This window comes from Triturus cristatus, chromosome 2_2 (assembly GCF_964204655.1).
Source record: "Triturus cristatus chromosome 2_2, aTriCri1.1, whole genome shotgun sequence".
In the NCBI taxonomy this organism is placed as follows: Eukaryota; Metazoa; Chordata; class Amphibia; order Caudata; family Salamandridae; genus Triturus; species Triturus cristatus.
Window position 1 is genome coordinate 291,772,725 of NC_140582.1, and position 21,964 is coordinate 291,794,688.

Below are 21,964 nucleotides of genomic sequence, written 5' to 3' on the forward strand. Positions count from 1 at the left end.
CTTTTCACAGAGGTTTTAGAGATGGGCCGTATAGATGTGGCACTGAAGTGCAAAGCTGCTTCAATGGCCAAAGATTGCATGTTTTGTTTATAATGGCTCGAAGCAAGAAAGTAGACTCCTAGTAAATTGTATGATAATGAACCTTGGCTGGAGAGGGGGCCTGATTTCCGTAGTCAGGTGTTGCTGCGCTTTCTTTTTAGGAAGGTGACCACTTTTATTGATTAATTTCAATATTATTCAGTCTGCAGCATTTTGGAAGGTTGACTGGGAAATATTGAAGCTCTATGATAGTGTAGTCAGTGAACTACAAGACACGCAGCGATTGGCCATTTAGCGTAGGAGGACATGACCTTTAGCTTGCGACCTTTTGGCCTATATCAGCAACCGTTTGAACAAGATTTGGGCCAGGACACATCATTGCTTCAAATCAGTCACATTGGCCCCCAGTGTAACTTGTATTTAAGTCCTATGCAGTAAATAAGAGATCACCTGGGTTTCCATTAAATGTTCTTGTGCAACAAACAGACTGAATCAGGCAAAATAATTAGTTATTTATTTTTATCTCTATGCATTAATTTTACCACACTGGTTTCTCAAAAGACTTTTTAATTAATTCAGGTCAATAACCTAAAGTCTCCCCTGTGGACATAAAACATAAGTAAAGGCCCATCACTAGTGCTAAAAGTTGTACTCTAGAACGTTTGGATTTAAAAAAGAAATCTCTTTAATATGGTGCACAGTAATAATCAACTAATATGTTTTTTTACTGCAAAAAGAGGATATAGAATGTGCAGAGGATAAACAAGGTCATATTTTTTTCTTTTTGATTGCCCCACCCCAATTTTAGGGCATGATTTAGTACTCGATAGACAGGTTACTCTGTCACAACAGTGACTGATATGCGGTCTGCTGAAATCTAAGTCCCATAGTATACAAGGGGATTTCGGCGGACGGGATATCCATCCCTGTTGTGACGGAGTAACTCATCCGCTGAGTTCTAAATCAGGCTCCAAGTCTATTATCCACGGGTGAGGATCAAAGTTTAATTTGGTGGCCTCTTCAAAATGTTACAAATGAGAGACAATTTACTATTTAGTCTGGCATATCTTGACGAGGTCCTTTTCTTCCTGGAGGGAAATGCTGACGCTGTTCAACACTCAATTGTTTTGGGTCTTCTCAGGACAAGAAACTGGTGGTGTTTACCTAAACAGAATGGCCATTTTTGCTAGTAATGGGGTTATGTAGAGGAAGGAGGGGAAGCAGATGTGTTAAATTAAAGCACTTACTTTAAATTGAACAAACCTTACTGGTGGCTGGTTCTTCGTGAGTGCATATTCATTGTTCCCCTTAATTCAACATGTATGTGCAAAATGGTAAGTTCAGTAAGGCACAGGTTGCCTCGTGAATAGAAGTGATCACACATTGCATGGCCAATATATCTTTTGATAAGTGAGTTCATTGCTACGGACAGCTGGAAATAGTAAATATTGTAGCGTTCTTTAAAATAAAAAGTTACTTTATAGAAGGTTGAGTGGGAAGGGAGCGCCAAAGTGTCCACCTACCTTTCAAAGATGCGTGGTCTCTCAAAGGGGCGTGGTCAATGTTATAAAGGGCGTGGCTTAAAACACAGAAGCTAAAAAGCTGTGCTTAGCATAGTGTGCGGCCCGACTTGTATTTTGCTGTTTCTGTCATTGCATCCAGATATATGATACAACAAGTAACATCATACCTACAAGAAGTCAGGACTATTGGCTTTGTCACTGGTTGTTAGTTGCATAAGATAAATAAGCAGCAACTATGGCTTGTATATAATATTGAAAAAACTTCCACTTAAAGCCCTGGTGACAGAGGACAATGTTGCTGCTCCTGAGTTTCAAAAAGAGATGGGAAATCCAGAGAGAAAATGACTCTCTTTAAAGGATTTCCCTTCCCCTACAATGCTCACATGGCATGACGTCATACGGTAACTTCTCCATTGGTGAGAAGTGAGAGTGTGAGCATGCGCACATGATGTGCCTGCTGTCACTGCAGTCCGGAAAAAAACAGACTGCCTGTGCCAGGGCACAAAACAGAACCAAATACAGACCCATTTCGCGGCCTCCTTTAAAACAAGCATTGGCATAGCCAATAGGTCTCGCTTTTGGGACCTTATAAGTATTTAAATATGCAGCACAATATCCTTGGTACATCAACATTAACTGTTGCATGGTTAAACACTAATAAGGTCCCAAAGGCGAGACCTATTGGCTATGCCAATGCTTGTTTATCTGGTGGTTCCACGTTGTGGTGCGGAAAAGTTCTCCGGAGAAAACTGACGTGGGCGCGCCGGGGCGGTTCTAATGTGACCTCGCTGACGTCACATACGCAGACATCACCTGGGCGGAGTCGCGTGGTGTCACCCCGGCGCGTAGTTATGCTGTGGCAAAAAGTTTCCGGATCCAGTCTCACGCCTGGAGATAATTCTACGTGACGGAATCTGCGGCTAGAATCGTCTCTACCAGATAAATCGTTACCGAAGGTAAGTAACTCGTACATCCTGCGATTGAGACGGGGGGCTGGTCGTCATCCCATTGTGCTTCTGCATCATCGCTGGGGGGCTGTTTCCGCTCTGAGAAGTGCAGTTTCGGCTGCTTACCGTCAGTGCGGCCCATTGTTCTCCTCCCTCCTTTAAGCTTGATCCAGGTCCCATGTAGCAAACAGTGATCGCCTCCAGTAGCAACAAGGGCAAGATTGCAAGGAGTCACAGGTAGTCAGTAAAGGAACGATTGTGCTCTCTGCAACAGGGTCTATGTGATGCCACACGTCTTCCCCTCACTCGCAATCATGGGACTCATGGGGGAGCGAAGCATACACTGCAGTCCACAAGGTTCGCAGGGCGTTATCATGCAGTGTGCAAAGAGTTAGTGTGAGTCTTCTGCAGAGAGTTGTTCTCCCATGTTTCAATGCCACAATTTGGAAGGTGCAGATGCAATTGGTTATGCATTAGTGGGGTCCACGGGCACTCCCCGCAATCCACCGTCGCTGTGCTCAAAGCGTGTCATGCACCGCTGCCGACACGCATACCATAAGTCTTGTGAGGTGTCGCCTGCATTCCCTGCACTCTGCACCCAATGTAGATCCGCTGTTGTAAGCAGGCTCACGCTTCTGTAGTAGGGGCCAGGAGCCCCTGCCCACACAAACACCATGGAACGTCTCGCAGGGGTCTTGGGCTGCCCGTTAGTCTATGAGGTAGCACACCACACGCGCTGCTGTGCAGAAGCGTTCCAACTTTGCAATTCCGATGCACTTGCGAGTAAAGCATGCAAATGGGTGCATCCGCAATTTACTTGGCAGATAGATGTGTCCCCAGCCTCACCAGGCAGAGTAGCACTGTATGTGGGCCTCAGAGCAGTTGCCCCCGTATCCGCTCCACCGGGAGCATAGCAGCATTAGTCTGGGCATTCACCCGCGCGTCGGGCCCGCTTGTCTGTTTCCTGAGCCCCCTTGGAGGAACCCCGGCGGCCATTCAGAACAGCGTCCCTGATGGGCATCAGCAGGATAGTTCAGCAGCACCGGAGCCCCCCTGCGTCCAATCCCAGCTGGCTCCGATATTCAATGAGCACAGCAGGCACAAAGGTAATGCTTGCGACGGCGATACAAAGCGCCTCGGGGGTTCCAGCTCTCACCTCCTTAATGCCCGGGTGCTGCCTTGTACCTCTCAATGGGTGTAGGCAGGCTTAGTCAGAACTGGGAGTTCACCCCTCCCCCCCCCCCCCCCCCCCCCCCCCCCCCCCCCGTCCCCACGCGGAGGTGTAGCCGACAAGTCCGTTAGTCGGGAAGAGGTCAAGCGGTGATGAGAGCCTCATATGCTGAAAGAGTGTGGTTCGGCAACATCACAGGTGGATTCTCTCGGCCTCTGGGTGCCGTCCAGCAGCTCCTCGGGCGCCACGTTAGTGCCCGCGCCTACGGGGACGTCGTGATTCAGTTCTCGGTCAGGCAGGGTCGAAGAGAGGCAATGCTTAGTTTTATGTGAGCTGCCTGCATTCCGATTGCAGAAAATTGGTTTTCCAATGGGAATTGAGCGCGGAAATGCACCACTCTGGAAACTGGTGTGTGAGTTCGCAACGGAGCATTAGCTTCGAGCGGCCATCATGGTCCATCCACGCCCCTTTGATTCTACTAATTGTATTGAGGCAGATGGAGAGTTCTCTGGGGTTATCATTGAAAGTAACTCAATTGAGGGTATGACTGCTGGCTCTTTAAATTCATTCTTCTACAATTGTACGGGTTTCTCTGCTATTTGACTTTGGACTTGCAGGACCCATTGTCATTATAGAGGCTTCTGATTTGTCTGAGGTGGATATCAGTGGTGCTGCCAAGGCTGGTGTTAAGGCAGTAGTCTAAAAATAGAATTTAATTGTAGAAATACCATCTTTCTAGTTCTCATGTAGGGGGGATCGCCCTCCGCGCCAGCTTGCATTATTTGCTTCATAAAGTGTTTCTTGCCTCATTTCAAGTATGAGGAAGTTGGATTCAGCAATGAGTTTTTAGTTTGTGGTCCTTTCTTTTGCCATATTACATTATTACGCCTCATTGTGAATAGGTTCCTATTTCTGAGAAGATTGTATTGGGCTCCAGGTTTCTCTGGTCATGCTGTCTCCCTACTAAAATCTGAACTATTGATGTTAGATATCTATAAAACACGACTCTACTGACCACCTAGCGAATGTTACAGTACAGAGCATAAGGTAGTGAGTAAAAACAATTATGACCAACTGAGTGTATTCTTGCTCTCATTTATGTTAATTTATGCAAAATGTTAAGTGTTCCTCAAATGTTCATAGACTCCTAGGCTTTGTCAGTAATGCTGTGAGTGGGTCTTTTTAAGAAGCATGACACAGTAGTAAAAAAAGACTGAAAATGCAAAATGAACCACTTAAAAGCCACTTAACTCTTCTGTCTACTCTCAAAGTTGTTTGCCGCTGCCTTCATCCTCATACTTATTGACTGCTGTTGGTTGGTTGGGCGCTAAAGTTCGTCTCCTTATATTTGTCCTTGTTTTGGCCTTGGAAGTCTAGTAGGCCGTGTAGGAAGCTGGATTTTTATGTAGTGGGCCAATGTAAGGGCACACAATGCAAAATGTCCAGACGACTTGTGTTGGTTTACAGGGGCTTACTTTAATAATCCCATGTGCTCTGTTTGTGGTAGTGTGGTTGAACAGCTTAGGCTTATCAGATAGGAGTGTTAAGCATTTGTTACACACAGTCAATAATTGGTACACACACTCAAGAAGAAAACGTGGACCAATTTATAAAAAGAACTCAGATTTGCATGAAATTGTAGACATCAAGATCATCGGAAGTAGGTAAGTACTTTCGAAGTTATGGATTTTACAAGAAAATAGTCAAATACACGAGTAACTTTTTTTTCCTTCCAGATCTGGGTCTCTAACGCGGTAATCTCATCCTATAAGTGATAAGATGTATACTGCAAACATACACTTGTTGTCGAAGTTCGGGGGTGCCATTTGGCACTTAAGGTGCTAGGGGGCCATGGTCTAAACACCCACTAGCAGTTTTAGTTTAGCTGTCCGGGTGTAGAGGTGCTGTCCGGGTTGGTAGCCTCTAGCTCTACTCCGTTGAAGTAAATTAGTACCTAAAAAAAAAAAAGGGTGCAAGGGGGGACTTTGACTCAAGTCCGGCAGACCCAAGGAGGGGGGTATTGGCTTGTGAGGATCTCTAGAGCAAGTGGGCACAGTTGTTTTGTTGTGAACTTGGTCTGTGGGGGCTCGCGTGCAGAGGTGTTTGGTGGGCTGGCCACTTGCATTAGAGGCTCTCATGGTTCTCGGTTTGAGCTGTAGAGGGAAAGTAAACAGACAGCAGGTTCACTCTTGGTGTAAGCCTCATCGGTCCTGAAGTTCCTCGTTGTGCAGGTTGACTTTGATGGCGGTGGTGTCCGTGCTGGACACTTAGGAAGCCTTGGTTGCTGCAAGTGCTCCGTGTAGCAAGCTGGCTATTTATGTAGTGTACCAAATGTAGCTGTACACCATACAAATAGTACAGATGATCCTTCTTGGTTTACAGGGGCTTACTTTATTAATCCCATGTGCTTTTCTAGTGGTACTGTGGACAAGCAACTTAGGCTTATCAGATGGGAGCGTGGAGCATTTCTCGTACACGCACTCAATCATATCTAGACCAATCTTGAAGATTTTTATATAATTTCAGAAATCAAGATCATCAGGATCCGGTAAGTACTTTCTTAGATAGGAATTGTCAAAGGACTAGAAAGCGCAGTTGATTAACAGTTTTTGATGCATGAGCCTCAAACGCGGTAATATTGTTCTATGAGAGAAACATGCACACCATAGAAATACTTGGAAATGGATTACAGGGTTCCCTGGACTTAAGGGGCTTAAGGGCCAAGGTCCAAGAAACCGCCAGCAGTTCAGTTTTATCTGCCCTGGTTTGTCTGGGGGCAGAGGTGCTGGCCGCGTTTGTAGCCTCTAGCGCTATACGGTAAACTCAATGGAGAAGTACCTGCAAAAGAGGCTGCAAGTGGGGGCTGGGGGACCAGTCCGGCAGAATCCAAAGGGGGCCTCGGCTCTTGAGTGTCTCTGGAGCATGAAGGAAGTCTGCTTTCGTGGACCCAGGCTGGGGGCTCAGGTGCGGAGGTGTTTTGTCCGGTGGGTCTCTAGAGTCAGAGGCTCTCACTTGATTTTGGTGACCTGTAGAGGGGGAGAAAATGAGTCTGTGATAACCTTGAAGATCCTGACATCCCTTGTCCGCAGGTTGTTGTTGGCGTCGAGGTCTGAGTTTGACCCACAACAAGCCTTGGTGCTTGCAAGGACTCCGGTATTGGTGCAGGAGGGCTCAGCATCTCGAGGCTTGGTGAAGCCACAGGGGTTGACCTGGACTCTCAATGACCTCCTCCTGGCAAAGTTTCTCCCTCAGGCGTACAGATGGTCGGCAAAACAATGAACCGGGCAGATACGTTCAGTGCCTGCAGATACAAGGAGATGGCTCCTCCACCAAACAAGCAGCATCTCCCTTGAGATGAAGTATTGGACAGTCTTCAAATGTTTGTGGAGGCTTGTCAGTGGCAGGACACGTCATTTCTTGCAATTGGTGGGAGCAGCAGCCAGGCAGGATTTGGCGCTAACTTCGGTGCTGGACAACAGTTTTTGTCCTTCCTCTGTTCCCAGGTAGACTAATCTGATTTCCTTGTGTCGGGGGCCACATATATACTGCATTTAGGGACGTTAAGGGAGTGTAAGATAGTAGCCAATAGGCTACCTACCCCTGGAGTGACTACACCCCTTATATGACCACTTGCTGCGGAGAGTGGGCATAAACCTGACCCAGAGTTCCTAGTTTCACCAAAACTAGATGTAAAACCTTTCTGTGAGTGTCCACTTCAGGTGGCCCACCTTAGGAGTGTGCCTATCCTGATGGCGCAACACGCCTACTGACTAGCTAATGTTCCCACATCCTCTGATGCCAAATGGGCCCCAGGGCAAGGGGTGACATTCTCCAGGTCTGGAGGAAGCTGGAGTCGCAGATCAAAGACGGCAGAGACTTGGTATGCTTATTCACTAGCCGTCCTGCTTCAGAAGTTATGATTCCCTTCCTCCAGAGAAAACTTTGTTACTGACCTCTGAGAGTGTTGGGGATCAGAAAAGTGTGTGTAGTGGCAGGCTGGTAGTCCATTCAGCAAGCCACTAAAAGACTAGTAGGTTTCAGGGGGTACCTCTAAGGTGCCCTCTGGGTGCATGTCATAATAAATCCAAGACTGGCATCAGTGTGTATTTGTTAAGATTCGGTATTTGATCAGCGGTGGCTGGTGCCTAGAGGGCGGAAGAGCGGCGCCCCATAAGCACCAGTACTGACAGAAAGAAGCTGCTTTTTGAAGCTTCGACCGTCGGAAAAGTTAACACACATTGTCACTTACTTTGTTTCTATGTCTGTGTCCTCCTGTGCTACTAACAGGCAAATTGCGCATGTCAGCAGGAGAGGGGAGGTGGTATTTGCAGGGCTCTATCTCTGAATTGTGCATGTGTGAGGGGCGTTTTTCATTTCAGCCCTCACACAGTCACAACTCCATAGATATGCAGCTCATGCTCAAAACAGTGCTGTATGTAGATACATAGGAGCGTGCTCGGGCGCTAACTAGTTTTTCGCAACATCGCCCCAGGACCAATAAGAAGTCAGAATAAAGCTGAATGAACAATTGACAGACACCCAGCTATATTCTGAGTTCTGGTAGGAAAGCAGCACTTGGCAGGCTCCTGATTGGAAAAGAAACTTGTTTCATTGTGTACTGCGCTTTCTACATGCGATGCATATACAAGGAAAGTGAACGTTTTAAATTATTTGTCATGAAGGAATGGCTGGCTACAAAGTGGGTGATTGTCATAGGAATAGGTTCCATAGGCATGGGTTTGTCACCCCATTTTGATTGCTGAGTGACAGAGGAGCTCCGGAAAAGCAAAGGGATGAATGGCTAGATATTTTGCAGGAGAAAATGACTTTCAAAAGGATGCATATGAGAATGATTCTGTTGGCCTTCAGGAAACTTAAATGCCTACGAGAGCAGGGTAGACATGATCATTGTAGTGAGGCGGAAATGTGGCAACAGTAGTTCTACTGGCATTTTTCATATTATTTTGTTAAGACAGCGACCATGTATGATAATATACTGTAACGTATCAGCTGCCTGGATACACAAACACTACACAATGGATACTAGCTTACAACGGCCCTCGGAAAAAGGTCACAAGAGTGGAGTGTGAGTTTTATTAAAATAAGTATTAGCCCTTGTTATATAGCGCTTATGCCATGATGCCACCTCAAAGCGCTGAGCAAAGGTGAATAGAAATAGAAATAGTTATGTTCTGCATTCTATTTGGTAAACAGAAAGTACAGCTGCAAGCAGTCACAGAAACCTCATCTCAAAGGCTTGGATTACACATTTTCTGCTTTAAAAAGTGACAGTAGGTGCTCTTTACATTAGGAGATATTTTACAGTCACATATTGAACTGCCACCCTCCTCGAACAATGCACATGATTCAAAAATAGTCAAATCGAATGCATTCTAAAATACTGGCTACCTTAGTAAGAAGGTTAGCTCATATTCGGCCTCACGGAGCATTGCAGAGAAAGTCATGCAGCTTGACATGTGCGTACAAACTGTGCAATTGGTTTTAGACACAGATATGGCATCTAGAATTATGCTTCCACAGCCAGTGATGGGCCTTAGGAAGCCAAGGCGCATGTAGTGATGGATCTGAATGAGATACAGGCACAATAATTCACGGTACGCCTTGTCAGTAATCACATAGCTCAATGCTGATTGAATGCTTGGTAGGTTAGTGACCCGACAGTAGCATAGAAATGTTATGTAGTAGAGTTCCCACAGCCATAGGGACTTTATTGAGGAAAATAAAAACAACGCCACACATCATTTAGTAGGCACCTTCTGATCCTAACGATCGAGTTCTCTATTGTGAAACCAGCAAGCAGAGGGGTGTCATAATTTACAAAGGGGCTTGCTTTAGGTAGCATGCTTAACTTACAATTTCATTGGGGTTTTTTTTTTTTTTTTTACTAACTCATGCAGTAGCATTCAGGAAGCATTTGCAAAGGTTATGTAACCACTGCACCAAAGTACAGAGCACAAAAGCACTTATTGCTTATTATAGCACAATAAATACTTTTTTCGTAATCTTGTATTATAAATTCTGGGGGCAGGGTTGAATTGTCCTTATCACCTCAAAGACCAAGGCATTTTCAAACTTATCTATCCCTTCACAGCAATGAATGGGAAATAAAATGCGCTCGCTTGTGCAATAAGGTGCAATAGCTATGCTAAACCTATACTAGAGATATATACCACACACACACATTTCTTCTGCTTCTCCTTCTACAGTTAAGTGCTCTCAAAGAAGACAGATGGAGAAGTTTGTGTCTGTCAGTACGTTGGCAGGAAAAGGCTGTGGTGGTGTGTGGTGAGGAGGAAGATCTATACCTTAGACATAATAGGGACATACCCTGATTTACTGTGGCTATCCCTGGTGTACAGATGTCTTCTATATCACTTTCTGAGTTTACTATCCGTGGTATGAGGGAGCTCATTTTTGACAGTGTGTGAGTATTCTGGAAATTATTGTAATTATGGCTAATAATTGCATTAAAATGGCCTCTGTACAATGGTACATGTCTTTTACTTAATGTGGATATTCTTGATATTCATGTGACAGTGGTGGTGAAAACTTTGTCATATGACAGCCGTGGAATTTTTTAATGATGATGATCATTAGGTATAAAACGACTTTATACATTTGAGTACTTGGTAAAAATGACAAGCTGATGTTTAGGGATCATATATATATATTTTAAGGCTTGTATTTGAGGGATCAGAAAATTAGGGAGGTTTATTGCTGATTTAGTTTACCTGATGCCAGAGGGCACTTTCTGTTATGGCTATTATTTTATGACTTGTAGGAAGTAACTAATTTTATCTTTAGTGATGAAGCGTTTTATGATATTATCACTACTGTTGTATGTGGCCTGAGCATGTACAATTTGTATAATCTGTTTAATTGTGTATGCTCTGTCTAATTTGCAGTATGAGCCTGTTTTTTTTAGTTATTTTTTTAACTCCGGTCTACAACCTGTAATTGTATTACTTTAAATTGTGCTGCCAAATATTACTAACTTGCTACCATGTTTGTAATTTGCCATTTGGCCCTCTTTTGTCATAATATTTTTGTTGGCCTACACCACAAATGGGCAGCAAAACGATGTTCCGGACAAGTGTGGTCGGTGCCTGCAGATGCAGGGGGACGGCTCCTTCACCCCAAGAGAAATGCTGAGTGGTTGTTGAAGTGCTGGACAGTCCTCCAAGGGTTTGGAAGGATGCACAGCTTTAGGACGAGACTGGTCTTTGCAATTGTCGAGGTGCCAGCAGCCAGGGTTGTTCCAGGGTGGGTGTTGGTCCTCAGTTCTCAAAGTTACGGTTCTTCTTTATCCTTCTGTTCCCAGGTAGACATATCTATTTAGTGTCGGGGGAAGGGGGCCCTAAATACTAAGGGGCGCTTACGAGAATATATGGTAGTAGTCAATGGGCTATCTACCAATGGGGTGACTTCACCCCCTACTTGACAACTTCCTGTGGGGGTAAGGGGACAACCCTGACCCAGAATTCTCTATTTTCACCAAGATCAAGATGGTGAAACCCTTCTCTGGCTGTCCACTTCAAGTAGGCCACCTTAGGGTTGTGACTAGCCTGTAAGGGAAAAACACCTCCTAAATATCTAATTTCCCACCTACTCTGGTACCCAGTGGGCCTCAAGGCAGGGTGTGGGGTTCACCAGGTCTGTTGGGGGAAGCCGGGGTTGCATTTGCATTTGAGGGTTGCATCCCTCACTTGCTTTCATCTATACGGCATCTCCGGATCAAAAGAGCTCCAATAAAGAAGCCCCCAGGCCCGTTGGACATTGCAGCGCCAGCCATATGAGGAGCCCCCAGTGATGAAGCATGACACCCTAACAGGTGTGTGAGGGCACCAAGATATGACGTTCACATCTCTCAGCGACACGTATCTTAGCCATCTGGTACAACTGTTTGTATCCACTTGACAGAGGAGGAAGTACCCTAATTCTGATACCGAACCCCTCCCTTCAGCCTCAGGGATGTCAGCAAGACTCTTCCACTGTCTCGGAAACTAATATTACCTCCATCCTGTGCATGTGAACAGGCCAAGAGCTTTCAGAACAGACCCCACTTGCACGTGCTCAAGATATTGGCACAGGGAACTGGGTTCACCTATAGCAGTGTACCTTTAAGTCAGCCGGTAGGCCAGCACAATTGATGCAGATAAAAAATGTCTGCTCGCAGTAGGATCACAGCAAAACACAGTATGCTTGCAACACCCCACTACACATGAGCCTTTGACAATCAGGGTCTTGTAGATCGATCAGTTGGGGTCTTGTATAGCGCGGCTACTTACTCGTGAGGGTCTCAAGGTGCTGGGAAAGTGGGGCTGCTGGTCGCACTCGGTGGAGGATCTTTCGAAGAGCCAGGTCTTGCGCTACTTCCTGAATTGTATCAGTAACACGGGTTGTCTGAGGTGGAGGGGCAGTGTGTTCCAGGTCTTGGCAGCGAGGTAGAAGGATGACCTTCCTCCAGTTCTGGTCTTGTGGATCCTGGGGATGGAGGCAAGGGCGAGTTGGGAGGATCCGAGTTGTCTAGCGGGTATGTGGAATGGGACGCGGTGGTTACGATATGCTGGTCCAATGTCATGTAGAGCTTTGTAGGCATGAGCGAGGAGCTCGAAGGTGATTCTTTTGTTGACTGGGAGCAAGTGGAGTTGTCCGAGGTGCTGCGTGATGTGGCTGCTTTGGGGGTGTCTAGGACCAGTCCGACACTGGCGTTTTGAACGTTCTGTAGTTTCTTGAGCTGTTTCTGGACGACGCTGGCATAGAGTGCTTTGCCGTAGTCGAGTTTGCTGGTAATGAGTGTGTGGGTAACTCTATTCTCAATAGTCCTCTGTCACTATAGAGAGTGCGTTTGGTGTGTTCATACAGGATCTGACCATCATCAAGAAACGGGCCTAGAGCATCATACACATGCTAGATTAGCATTAGACTGGAGCCGAAATCCCCCAAAAAACAGGATATCAGGTACATTATACCATTTGGGGGACATTCCTGTACCACCAGGTATCAAGAAAAGCTTCTCTTTTCGAAGATCACTTTTCCCAACTTTCAGGAACCGGGAGAGTTCTTAAAAAATATTTATTTTACCAGTTTTGTCTTCTTTTAAGTGGTAGACAATTTTGTTTTTTTTCTTCTTACTTGTAGTTTGTGGCGGAAATGGGTGTGAAACCAGTGGGTGAGCCCTAAAAGCTCTATATTTCTAAAAGGTAGAAAGACTCAATTCAAAATCCAGCAACTGGTCATTTGTGTAGATGGTTCATGATTTTCCCAAAGAAACTAATCATTGAAATCAAAAATAGAAACAGGTGACAATGTTCTTATCATTTTGTTGGCAGATTTACAAAAGTAATATGATGGTTCTTCCTTCAGACTTTTACAGTCACTGGGAAATTATAGTGTTTGTTGATGTCCAAAAACGTGAAAATCACAGCCCTAGATACTGACTTTAAAAGATGGTGACAATGATTACTCTTCTGAATTGGAGGTTACCCATTCTATCCTATGATTCTTGAAGCATTTTGCAAAAAGTGTTCTCTTGCACACTGGCTTACATTTGAAAGCAGAAAATTAAGAGAAATTAATTTGGTAACAGCAGGTGTTCAGCTGCTCTTTTCACACACTTCTCTTGATAAAAATGGCACTAAAACTGCAACTTGGAGACCTCAAATTTACGCCTTGAAAATTAGCCCATTCTGGCACTGTGGGTGGCTACGTCATTTTGTCTCCGGTTCGACAGCCACCATGGAAAACCTTCAAAATCCATATATTCCTGAAAAGTAGAAACCCAGATTCTGGGGTGACGTTACTTGTGTGGAATCCACTACATTTTCTCACCTAGAAAGCCTTACTAATGTCATAACTGGGGCTAAAATCATGCATTTTCCTCACCGTTCATGCAGGTATAGTTCCAGAATCTTTGTGGATTTAAAGATTCCTACCACCTAGTTTTCCCACACTCCTACCTATAAAAACAGTACCTCCCAATGTAAAGATGCAACCATTCTTATGTACTCTGGCTTTTGTCAACTATTTCTGCTGCATTTGGAACAATTTGTTTTTATTATGAACGATGAGGAATCTGTGGAACGAAGAACTTCTCCAACAGAAAACAGTTACAACAGACTTCTTTACCAGCAACTTAGTTCCAAGGTAGCAGAACATGTTACCAAATTAACGCCAAATAATGACTGTAATTTAGCTAAGACTCTTCAATGACAAACTAAACACTGGCTCTAAACAGGGCAAGAATGGGAACACAAGAAATGGTTATTTTCATGGTCAGACTTTTGGTTATCCAGTACCTACCTACAGCATGCTAATGGGGATGAGTTCACTATATTTCAACAATTTGTCCCTCAAATTAAGATGATTTTGCTTGAGCTTTTATATCTGAACTCCTCCTTTCATTTCTATCAAAGGTTAGTTTCTAAGTGTGTTCTACTGGTATTTGTGAGATGGTATCACTTATGAAACACTTTCAAACGCTATTCTCTGCTCTAAACATATGCATTACAGCAAAAACATTAATCTTTTAATCTTATTAACCACGCTCCGATTAATTAGTTCTGGATTCTAATCATGTGTAAATTATACTTCTGCCCAGTAGTGTGCCGCACAAACCGTATCAAGTGAATGGTGGCAACGTAATTGAATTAAAAGTTGTTAAAATGTAAAAGCTTGCGGCTGATTGTGTGAGGTCGTACAAGGGAATTTTTAGTATCCAAGTTTGTGTTGGATGGATTCTTTAACATAAGGGGTATGCGCATTGTTTTACTTGCATTTGATACTGCTAATTAAATTATGTGGTGTTTTTGTATTTGTTAATATAAAAGCCCATGAAATAAATAATGTTGAATCTCTCAAGCCACTAGCTCGTCCTTTTTTACAGATGACTATCCAAGTAGACTTCTGCAAGTATTTTGTTTCAGCCCATACAAAAAACTTCTTATTTTTAAAATATTTTATACATATTGCGACGTGGTTGTGCATTGTGACAAGATTAACGTGGGGACATACAGTGGATAATTTGTAGTAATTTCTACTTTTGTATAATCTGCAGTTGGGGGTCATGATAGTCGTGAAGATGCATCCGCTTGCATGGAATTGCTGATTTGGAAAGTGAAAGAGGACACAAAAGGAAAACGATGCTGACTGTCAGATGGATGAATAAAACTGTGTGGTTGTAAAATTAAACTGTGCACTTAATTAAAAGAAAAGTCAGGGTTAGATCTTTGATAATAGAATTGTAAATGAATACTGGAACTTTTTGTACATATTCTAGTTTCACTTTAATATATTTTGTGTAAACATTTGTGAAGTGAGTTAACTATTTGTGTTCGTTCTATAAGGTTTTGCACATTATACTTAGTCAAAATTATGTTTTTTAGATTATTTTGGGCAAAAAAATGACTGTTGCAGATTCCAAAATGTAGCCGTTTCTTAAATTGGTTTTTGTTTTCTTTGTATTGGTTTGTAATATGTTGCAACAATCTGAATCCCAGTATTTAATTAGCTGAAATCACTATTCCAGTGTTCCTCAGCTACGTATTATTTCTTAATAACTATTTGCCATAGGTCTGTTTTGTTCATGGAATTTAAAGAGAAGATTGTGGTTTGCATTAAGATGTCTGTAGTTGAATTTCCTGCAAATGTTTGTCCTACTCTTCTGGTTGAACCTTTGCCTTTTTTCTGCAGGCGAGTACTTCTAATTGTGTACTTTAAGTCTATGCACATTAGGTTTTTCCATCTTTTGTTAGCTGAATTTATATGCTTTATTTTCAACTTTGCCACATAATTTGACAAGACGTTATTTTCCTAGTTGTCCTTTTGTAGTTCTTGAAACTTTGGTGTTTTTCATAAGCAATGTTGTGTTTTCCAGCTGGCTTGAATTGCTTCTCTCCACTTACCCAAACACATGGTGATCTTAAATCTTTGTTATGATATCACCTCAGCAGTGAGCTTGGTGAAGTGCCATCACCTAAGCAAGAGTTTACACCAATGGGAAAAAGTGGGGAAAATATGTAAAGGCTGAAACTTTTTTTTTTTTGTCATCAAAGAACAGCGTGCTTAATCAAAATAATAATCCCTAAATTCCAAATTGCAGTGTTCTTCGTCTTGACATAAACAAGAGCTTCATTGCAGAAAATAAGGATTTTATTTTGATGCTTATGTAGATCATTTTGGCCAAGTTTCCTAAAGTCTAACATGTTTGTGGGTACTATTTCGAAAAAGCAGTTATTACATCATTCTGGTCCTTTTCCTGATATCTGTTTTTAGTTTAAATATTGAAAGCGTGGGAAAGTATTTGTGTTTAAGGTCCACTTTTTTTGTTTGAACACAATTGCAAAACTATACTTGTGAGGCACTCTTCAGTTGTTTAAGAAGAGCAGTGAACTAATTACTGGATTTTCAGAGATTGCGTTTGAAGTTGAATTTGTGTGGTAAAAGCTTCAGCAGCTGATACGTTAAGTTGTTTGTTTGAAGCGTTCTTGCAGCGGCAAGGTCCTCGTCCACACTCCGAGCTCCCTGCCAAGGGTGGCCATTGTGCTTCAGTGCGTCTTGGTCTCCTCTGAGTGGAATAGACTTTGTCCCCTCAGCTTACAGGTTCTCCTCTTCTAGAATCCATCCTTTAATTATACAGTACATCTTTAGAGACTTCTCCATAGGTCTCTCTTCCCAAGCGTTCCATTGTCTTCTACGGCAGATTCAGACAACAATTAAACCCTATGCACCCGGCTTACCTGGTGAAGGTAACCTGGTTCCTGGGGTATCCACGGGTGGGGTGGCTCTCCAACCTTCCGTCCTCCAAACTGTTTATTCGGGGTCCTCTGGGAAGGGTCCTTTTTAATTAAAATTGCAACTGCTACTTCTCTGTAGACTTCCATTGGGCATGCAAATGTTTCCACTCTGCCTCCATGGGGTTCCTGGGTACTTACCTAGGGTGGTTCCTTGTTGTCCCAGCTCCTCTGAGTCCTTTGGACCATGTCCCGTTCTCCTTTGCAGGTCACATTCCATTTCTTTAGTATATGGTTTGGTCTCCCCTGGAGACCAGTGTATGATTGTGCTACATACCTGAAGTATTTTCATGTGAAAATTTAAACAAAGCAATTGGAGGCAATAAAAACTGTATTCTATAAAACTAAGTATATGATCTTAATATCAACTGTATGAGTACACAACTCCTAGTTATGGTAAAAAATTGTTCTTTATTTTCTTGTTCGAATTCTTAATCTGTAGCCAGGCTTATAGAAGCAGCCAACGTGTTTCGCCCAAACACATTCGCATTGTCGCAAATGGAAAACAATCAATCATAAAAGGGTATGATGAGCAGTGCCCGGCAGTCTGTGCCGGTCGAGGGACCTGTCGCACGGGAGGTCTTGGGGACCGGTCGCAGAGCCATCCCCATAACTCGTCTTCGCACTTGTTCGGTAAGTCGAAGCACAAGCAGAAGTTAAAGAAGCATTGTCGCTCTTCGACTTATCCCCATCCGTCGGCTGACGTGATGAGGGATGTGGCGGGTGCCCCTCCCGTGACTCCATGTGCAGAGCCCGAAGGGTTGGCTCGGAGTTTCCCTCCCTTCCTGGGACCCGGAGCGACCCCTGACCAACTTCAAGCTTTTTACGAAGCGATGCATGCCATCTTTAGGCAGCCCAACTCCGCTGGCGTGCCGGCGGGCCTTCGGGCCCAGTGGACTTGGCTGGGGGCCCTGGGCCTTCGACGCTGGTGGCTCTGGCCTCGGCACCGCAGGGTCCCCTTGGATCCAGGCCTGGATCCGGATCGGTGCCGGTTGACCTCGTAACACCTCCACCGGCACCATGTCCGCTGCCGGCGCCAGTTGTGTCCCCCAGCCGGCGACGACCCCGGCCCCCACCCTGACATGGACATTGAGCCGGACCGGTGTCGAGCTACTGGTGAAGGGGACTGGGCGGGGTCTGGTGACCCTTTAACTGACCAGTTGGAGTATGACCCAGACTGAAGAGTGGAGTTTGGGGGGGGGGAGCCAGTCGTCTGGATACCTCCCCGACCTTGGCATGTTGTCTCCTCCTACTGTGGATACAGAGCATCGAGCTTCTTACGCAGTGGCGTTGCGTAGGGCGACCGAGGCTCTCAACCTTGAGCTACCTACGGTGGCAATCAGGACTAACCTCCTGACGGGTGCTTCAACCGGCACCAATCGCCAGTAGGCGGCACGATGTGCCATCACCTCCCCCTCTGGTGCACCATCGCGTCAGACAGGTGGGTTTTGCAAATAGTCCCAAGGGGCTACTCCCTCCCCTTTGAGACTACCCCAACAGCCATGCCACCTCAGTACCATCGCATGTCGGAGGATAATCTGGCCCTTCTCCAACAGGAAGTTACGACTCTCCTGGCCAAGGGAGCCATAGAGCGAGTTCCTGCCCCAGAAGAAAGTTGTGGTTGCTATTCCCACCACTTTCTGGTGCCCAAGAAGGACAAAGGCCAGCATCATATCTTGGATTTTAAGAACGTCCACCGCTTCCTCGAAGTTCAAAATGTTGACGCCAGCTCATGTTCTGTCTGCCCTCAACCCTGGAGACTGGATGGTAGCGTTGGACTTGCGTGATGCTTATTTTCACATTCCCATCCTGCCGGCCCACAGGCGGTACCTGTGGTTCACGGTAGGCCACAAGCACTTTCAGTTTACCATGCTCCCCTTTGGCCTTACCAGCACCTCTAAGGGTGTTCACGAAGGTGATTGCGGTGGTCGCAGCTCATCTGCGCAGATCAGGGGTTCCAGTCTTCCCTAATCTTGACGACTGGCTGTTGAAGCCAGGCTCCCCCCAGGCAGTCTTCTCCTACCTCCAGACTACGGCGGACCTCCTGCACTCGCTGGGGTTCATTATAAACGTGCAGAAGTCACACCCAATTCCCTTTCAGAAGCTCCTTTTCATCGGAGTTGTTCTGGACGCAACTTAGTTTTGGGCTTATCCTCCAAAGCAGCGAGTCTGAGATATTCGGACTACGATTCCGATCTTTCAGCTTCTATCCCAGGTTTTGGTCAGAATGCCCCTGAGGCTACTGGGCCTCATGGCCTCCTGCATCCTGCTAGTGGACTATGCCAGGTGGCATATGCGGGCTCTGCAGTGGGACCTGAAGTTCCAGTGGGCACAGCATCAGGGGAATCTGTCCGATTGCGTTCAGATCTCCGAGGGCACTGCACTTAAATTGCTGTGGTGGCTAATGAACCAGGATTGGGTCAAAGGCAGATCCCTCTCCCTTCCCCAACCGGAGTTCACATCGGTGACGGATGCATCACTCCTGGGGGTGGGGCGGCCACTTGGGAGAGGCGGAGATCAGAGGCCTCTGGTCTCCGGCGAAGTCCGTACTCCATTTCCACCTTCTGGAGCTTCGGGCGATCCGTCTTGCCCTGAAAGCATTCCTTCCCTCTGTCCGGGGAAGAGTAGTGCAGGTGTTCACGGACAACACCACCGCCATGTGGTAGTGCAACAAGCAGGATGGGGTGGGGTCATGGACCCTATGTCAAGAGGCTCTCTGTCTATGGACATGGCTGGAACATCTGGGCATATCCCTGGTGGCTCAACACCTGGCAGGTTCTCTGAAAACCAGGGCGGACAAACTCAGCCGCAGGTGCATGATGGATCATGAATGGCGTCTTCATCGGAGGTGGCGCAAGGACTCTTTCAGCAGTGGGGCAAACTTAGTTAAATCTATTCACCACCGAGGAGAACGTGCAATGTCCGCATTTCTGCACTTTGGAATTTCCAAGGCGTCTCTATCTAGGCAACGCTTTTCATCGCGAGTGGAGTTGCGGTCTTCTATACGCCTTTCCACCTATACCACTCCTGCCCTGAGTGCTGAAGAATATCAAGCGCTACTGGCCCAAAGTCATCCTTGTGGCTCCGGATTGGGCACAAAGAGTCTGGTATACCGAGCTGTTACACATGGCCATGGATCCTCCAATCAGACTGCCTCTTTGGGAGTATCTTCTGTCGCAGCAGCATGGGACGGTCCTCCACCCAAACCTGTCCAACCTCCACCTCCTTGCGTAGAGATTGAGCGGCGACAGTTGACAGCCTTTGACCTTCCTCCCGAAGTCTGTGATGTCATCTTGGCAGCCAGGCATCCCTCCGCGAAGACAGTATATGCCTGCAGATGGAACAAATTTGTGGCATGGTGCACAGCAAATGCTGTGGATCTCCTTTCTGCCCCTCTTTCTGAGGTTCTCTTGTTCCTCTTGTCTTTGGCCCGGCAGGGCTCTGCTCTGGGCACTCAAGGGTTACCTCTCAGCCATTTCAGCCTTTCTTAAGCTTCCTGATCAGCCTTCTCTTTTCAAGTCCCCTATTGTAAATCGCTTCCTTAAGGGCATTACTCATCATTTTCCTCCTGTTCTCTTCGTAATGCCTCAATGGGACTTGAACTTGGTTCTTACTTACCTCATGTGTGCTCCCTTTGAGCCACTTCATAACTGTCCTCTCAGACTTCTTACTTTAAAGACTTCCTTTCTGGTTGCCATCACTTCTGCTCGCAGGGAGAGTGAGCCCCAGGCTCTTTCTTCAAAACCTCCTTTTCTGACGATTCATCTGGACAAGGTCGTCCTCAGAACCAGGCCTTCCTTTCTTCCCAAGGTGGTTACTTCTTTCCACATTGGTCAAACCATCACTTTGCCCACCTTCTTTCCGCATCCTTCTAAGGAGGAAGAGAGGCTCCACTGTCTGGATCCAAAATGTGTGCTATCATTCTATCTGGATCGCATCAAACAATTCTGGGTGGATGACCAGCTGTTTGTCAGCCAAGTGGGCACTAAAAAAGGGTCTGGCCGTCTCTAGGTGGGTCTTTTTGTGCATCAAAGCTTGCTATTCCTTGGCAAAGAAGGAGCCTCCAGTGGGGCTGCGTGCCCGTTCCACCTGGGCGACGGCAGCTACTACTGCTTTAGGACACGGTGTTCCTCTCAGTGACATCTGTCAGGCAGCTATGTGGGGATCTCTGCACACATTTATAAAGCACTACTGCCTTGTCAGCAAAGGCCGGAGGGACAGCTTCTTGGGCCATTCTGTTCTCCAGGACTTTCTGGTGTGAACTTGGTTCTCAGACCCACCTCCAGGGTTGGTATTGCTGGGGTATCTATTCTAAGGTATGGAATCTATAACTAATTGTTTCGTTCAGATTAACAAGTTACTTACCTTCGGTTCTGCATACTGACTTCTAGGGTTAAGAACTCCCTTTCAGGGCCCTAGTTTTGTGCACCAGTGGTCAGTGTCTTGCATGGCTCTGCGCTTCTGGCGTGGAATGTCAGTGTATAAGAACTGACATCAGCATGCAAGGGCGGTGTCTAAGTAGCTGCCGCGATGTCATTCCTGCAACCACAACGCCAACTATGAACGCGGAGCTGAACCGACGCCACTTTTCGATGCGCTGGGGTGCTGCTTCCGAAAAAATTCACCTGGATCCAGTCTGACGCCTGGGGGTAATTCGAAGGTAAGGATTCTATAACTACTCTGTCTCTTAGATATATCGTTACCTAAGGTAAGTAACTTTTTGTTCAACCACAGCTCTTTTTGTCACTTTAAATTCTTTGAGTTTATGTACTGTATTTATTTCGGAATGCTCTTGTCCTGTCTGTAACATGAGCCTGACCATAACACAGCATACTTGCTTTTTTTTTTTTTTTATATCATATTGGATGACTATCTTGGATCGGGCCACATCCTTGCCATAAACAAAAAGCATATAAGTGGTGAAAGAGATGTACATATTTTAGGATGTGGGCACTTGCTACCGTATACAGTGAAATAGTTAATTTGTATAGTCTTCTAATGGCAGATTGCTCACTTTGTGAATTCCTCCAGGTACCAGACTGGATCCAGAGAATTGTGATAGCCAGTCAAAAAAGCTTTATTTCGACCGTACAGGCCATAAAAGCACATAAAGACAATACAATGCAATTTGAATACAAAGAGAAGACATTAGAATATATCATCATAAAAACTGTGTACATTAGTGCTATATTAAGAGTACATTTCTAAATTTTGCAAAGTTTTCTAGTACATTCTTGAGTACACTCCCTCATGGCAACTCGCTGTACTATGATTTGGGTATGGTGCAATGTACAACAGAGGGTGTAGATTCTACCTTGGGTGCAGGAGGGGATAGAGTAACACATATTTAAACAGATAACAAGTTCATTTGTAAGTAAAACACCTGTTGGTTGTTGAAGTTTTTGAGTTTATTTGATTGATATATGTGGCAGTGTTAAAAATTCCACGTTAAAACGAATAGTATTATACAAT

General features: G+C 45.3%; 1 protein-coding gene across 2 annotated transcripts in view; it reads left to right on the forward strand.

The window, feature by feature from the left end:
• LOC146862153 (RNA exonuclease 1 homolog) overlaps positions 1-15,943 on the forward strand; it is a 919,286-nt gene extending 903,343 nt beyond the window's left edge. For both annotated transcript variants that reach the window (XM_085641330.1, XM_085641329.1), the window contains one exon: positions 14,758-15,943. In XM_085641330.1, coding sequence (XP_085497456.1) covers positions 14,758-14,849 — 92 coding nt within the window. In that variant the 3' untranslated portion in view covers positions 14,850-15,943. The remainder of the gene's footprint in view (positions 1-14,757) is intronic.
• Positions 15,944-21,964: the final 6,021 nt, after the last annotated feature.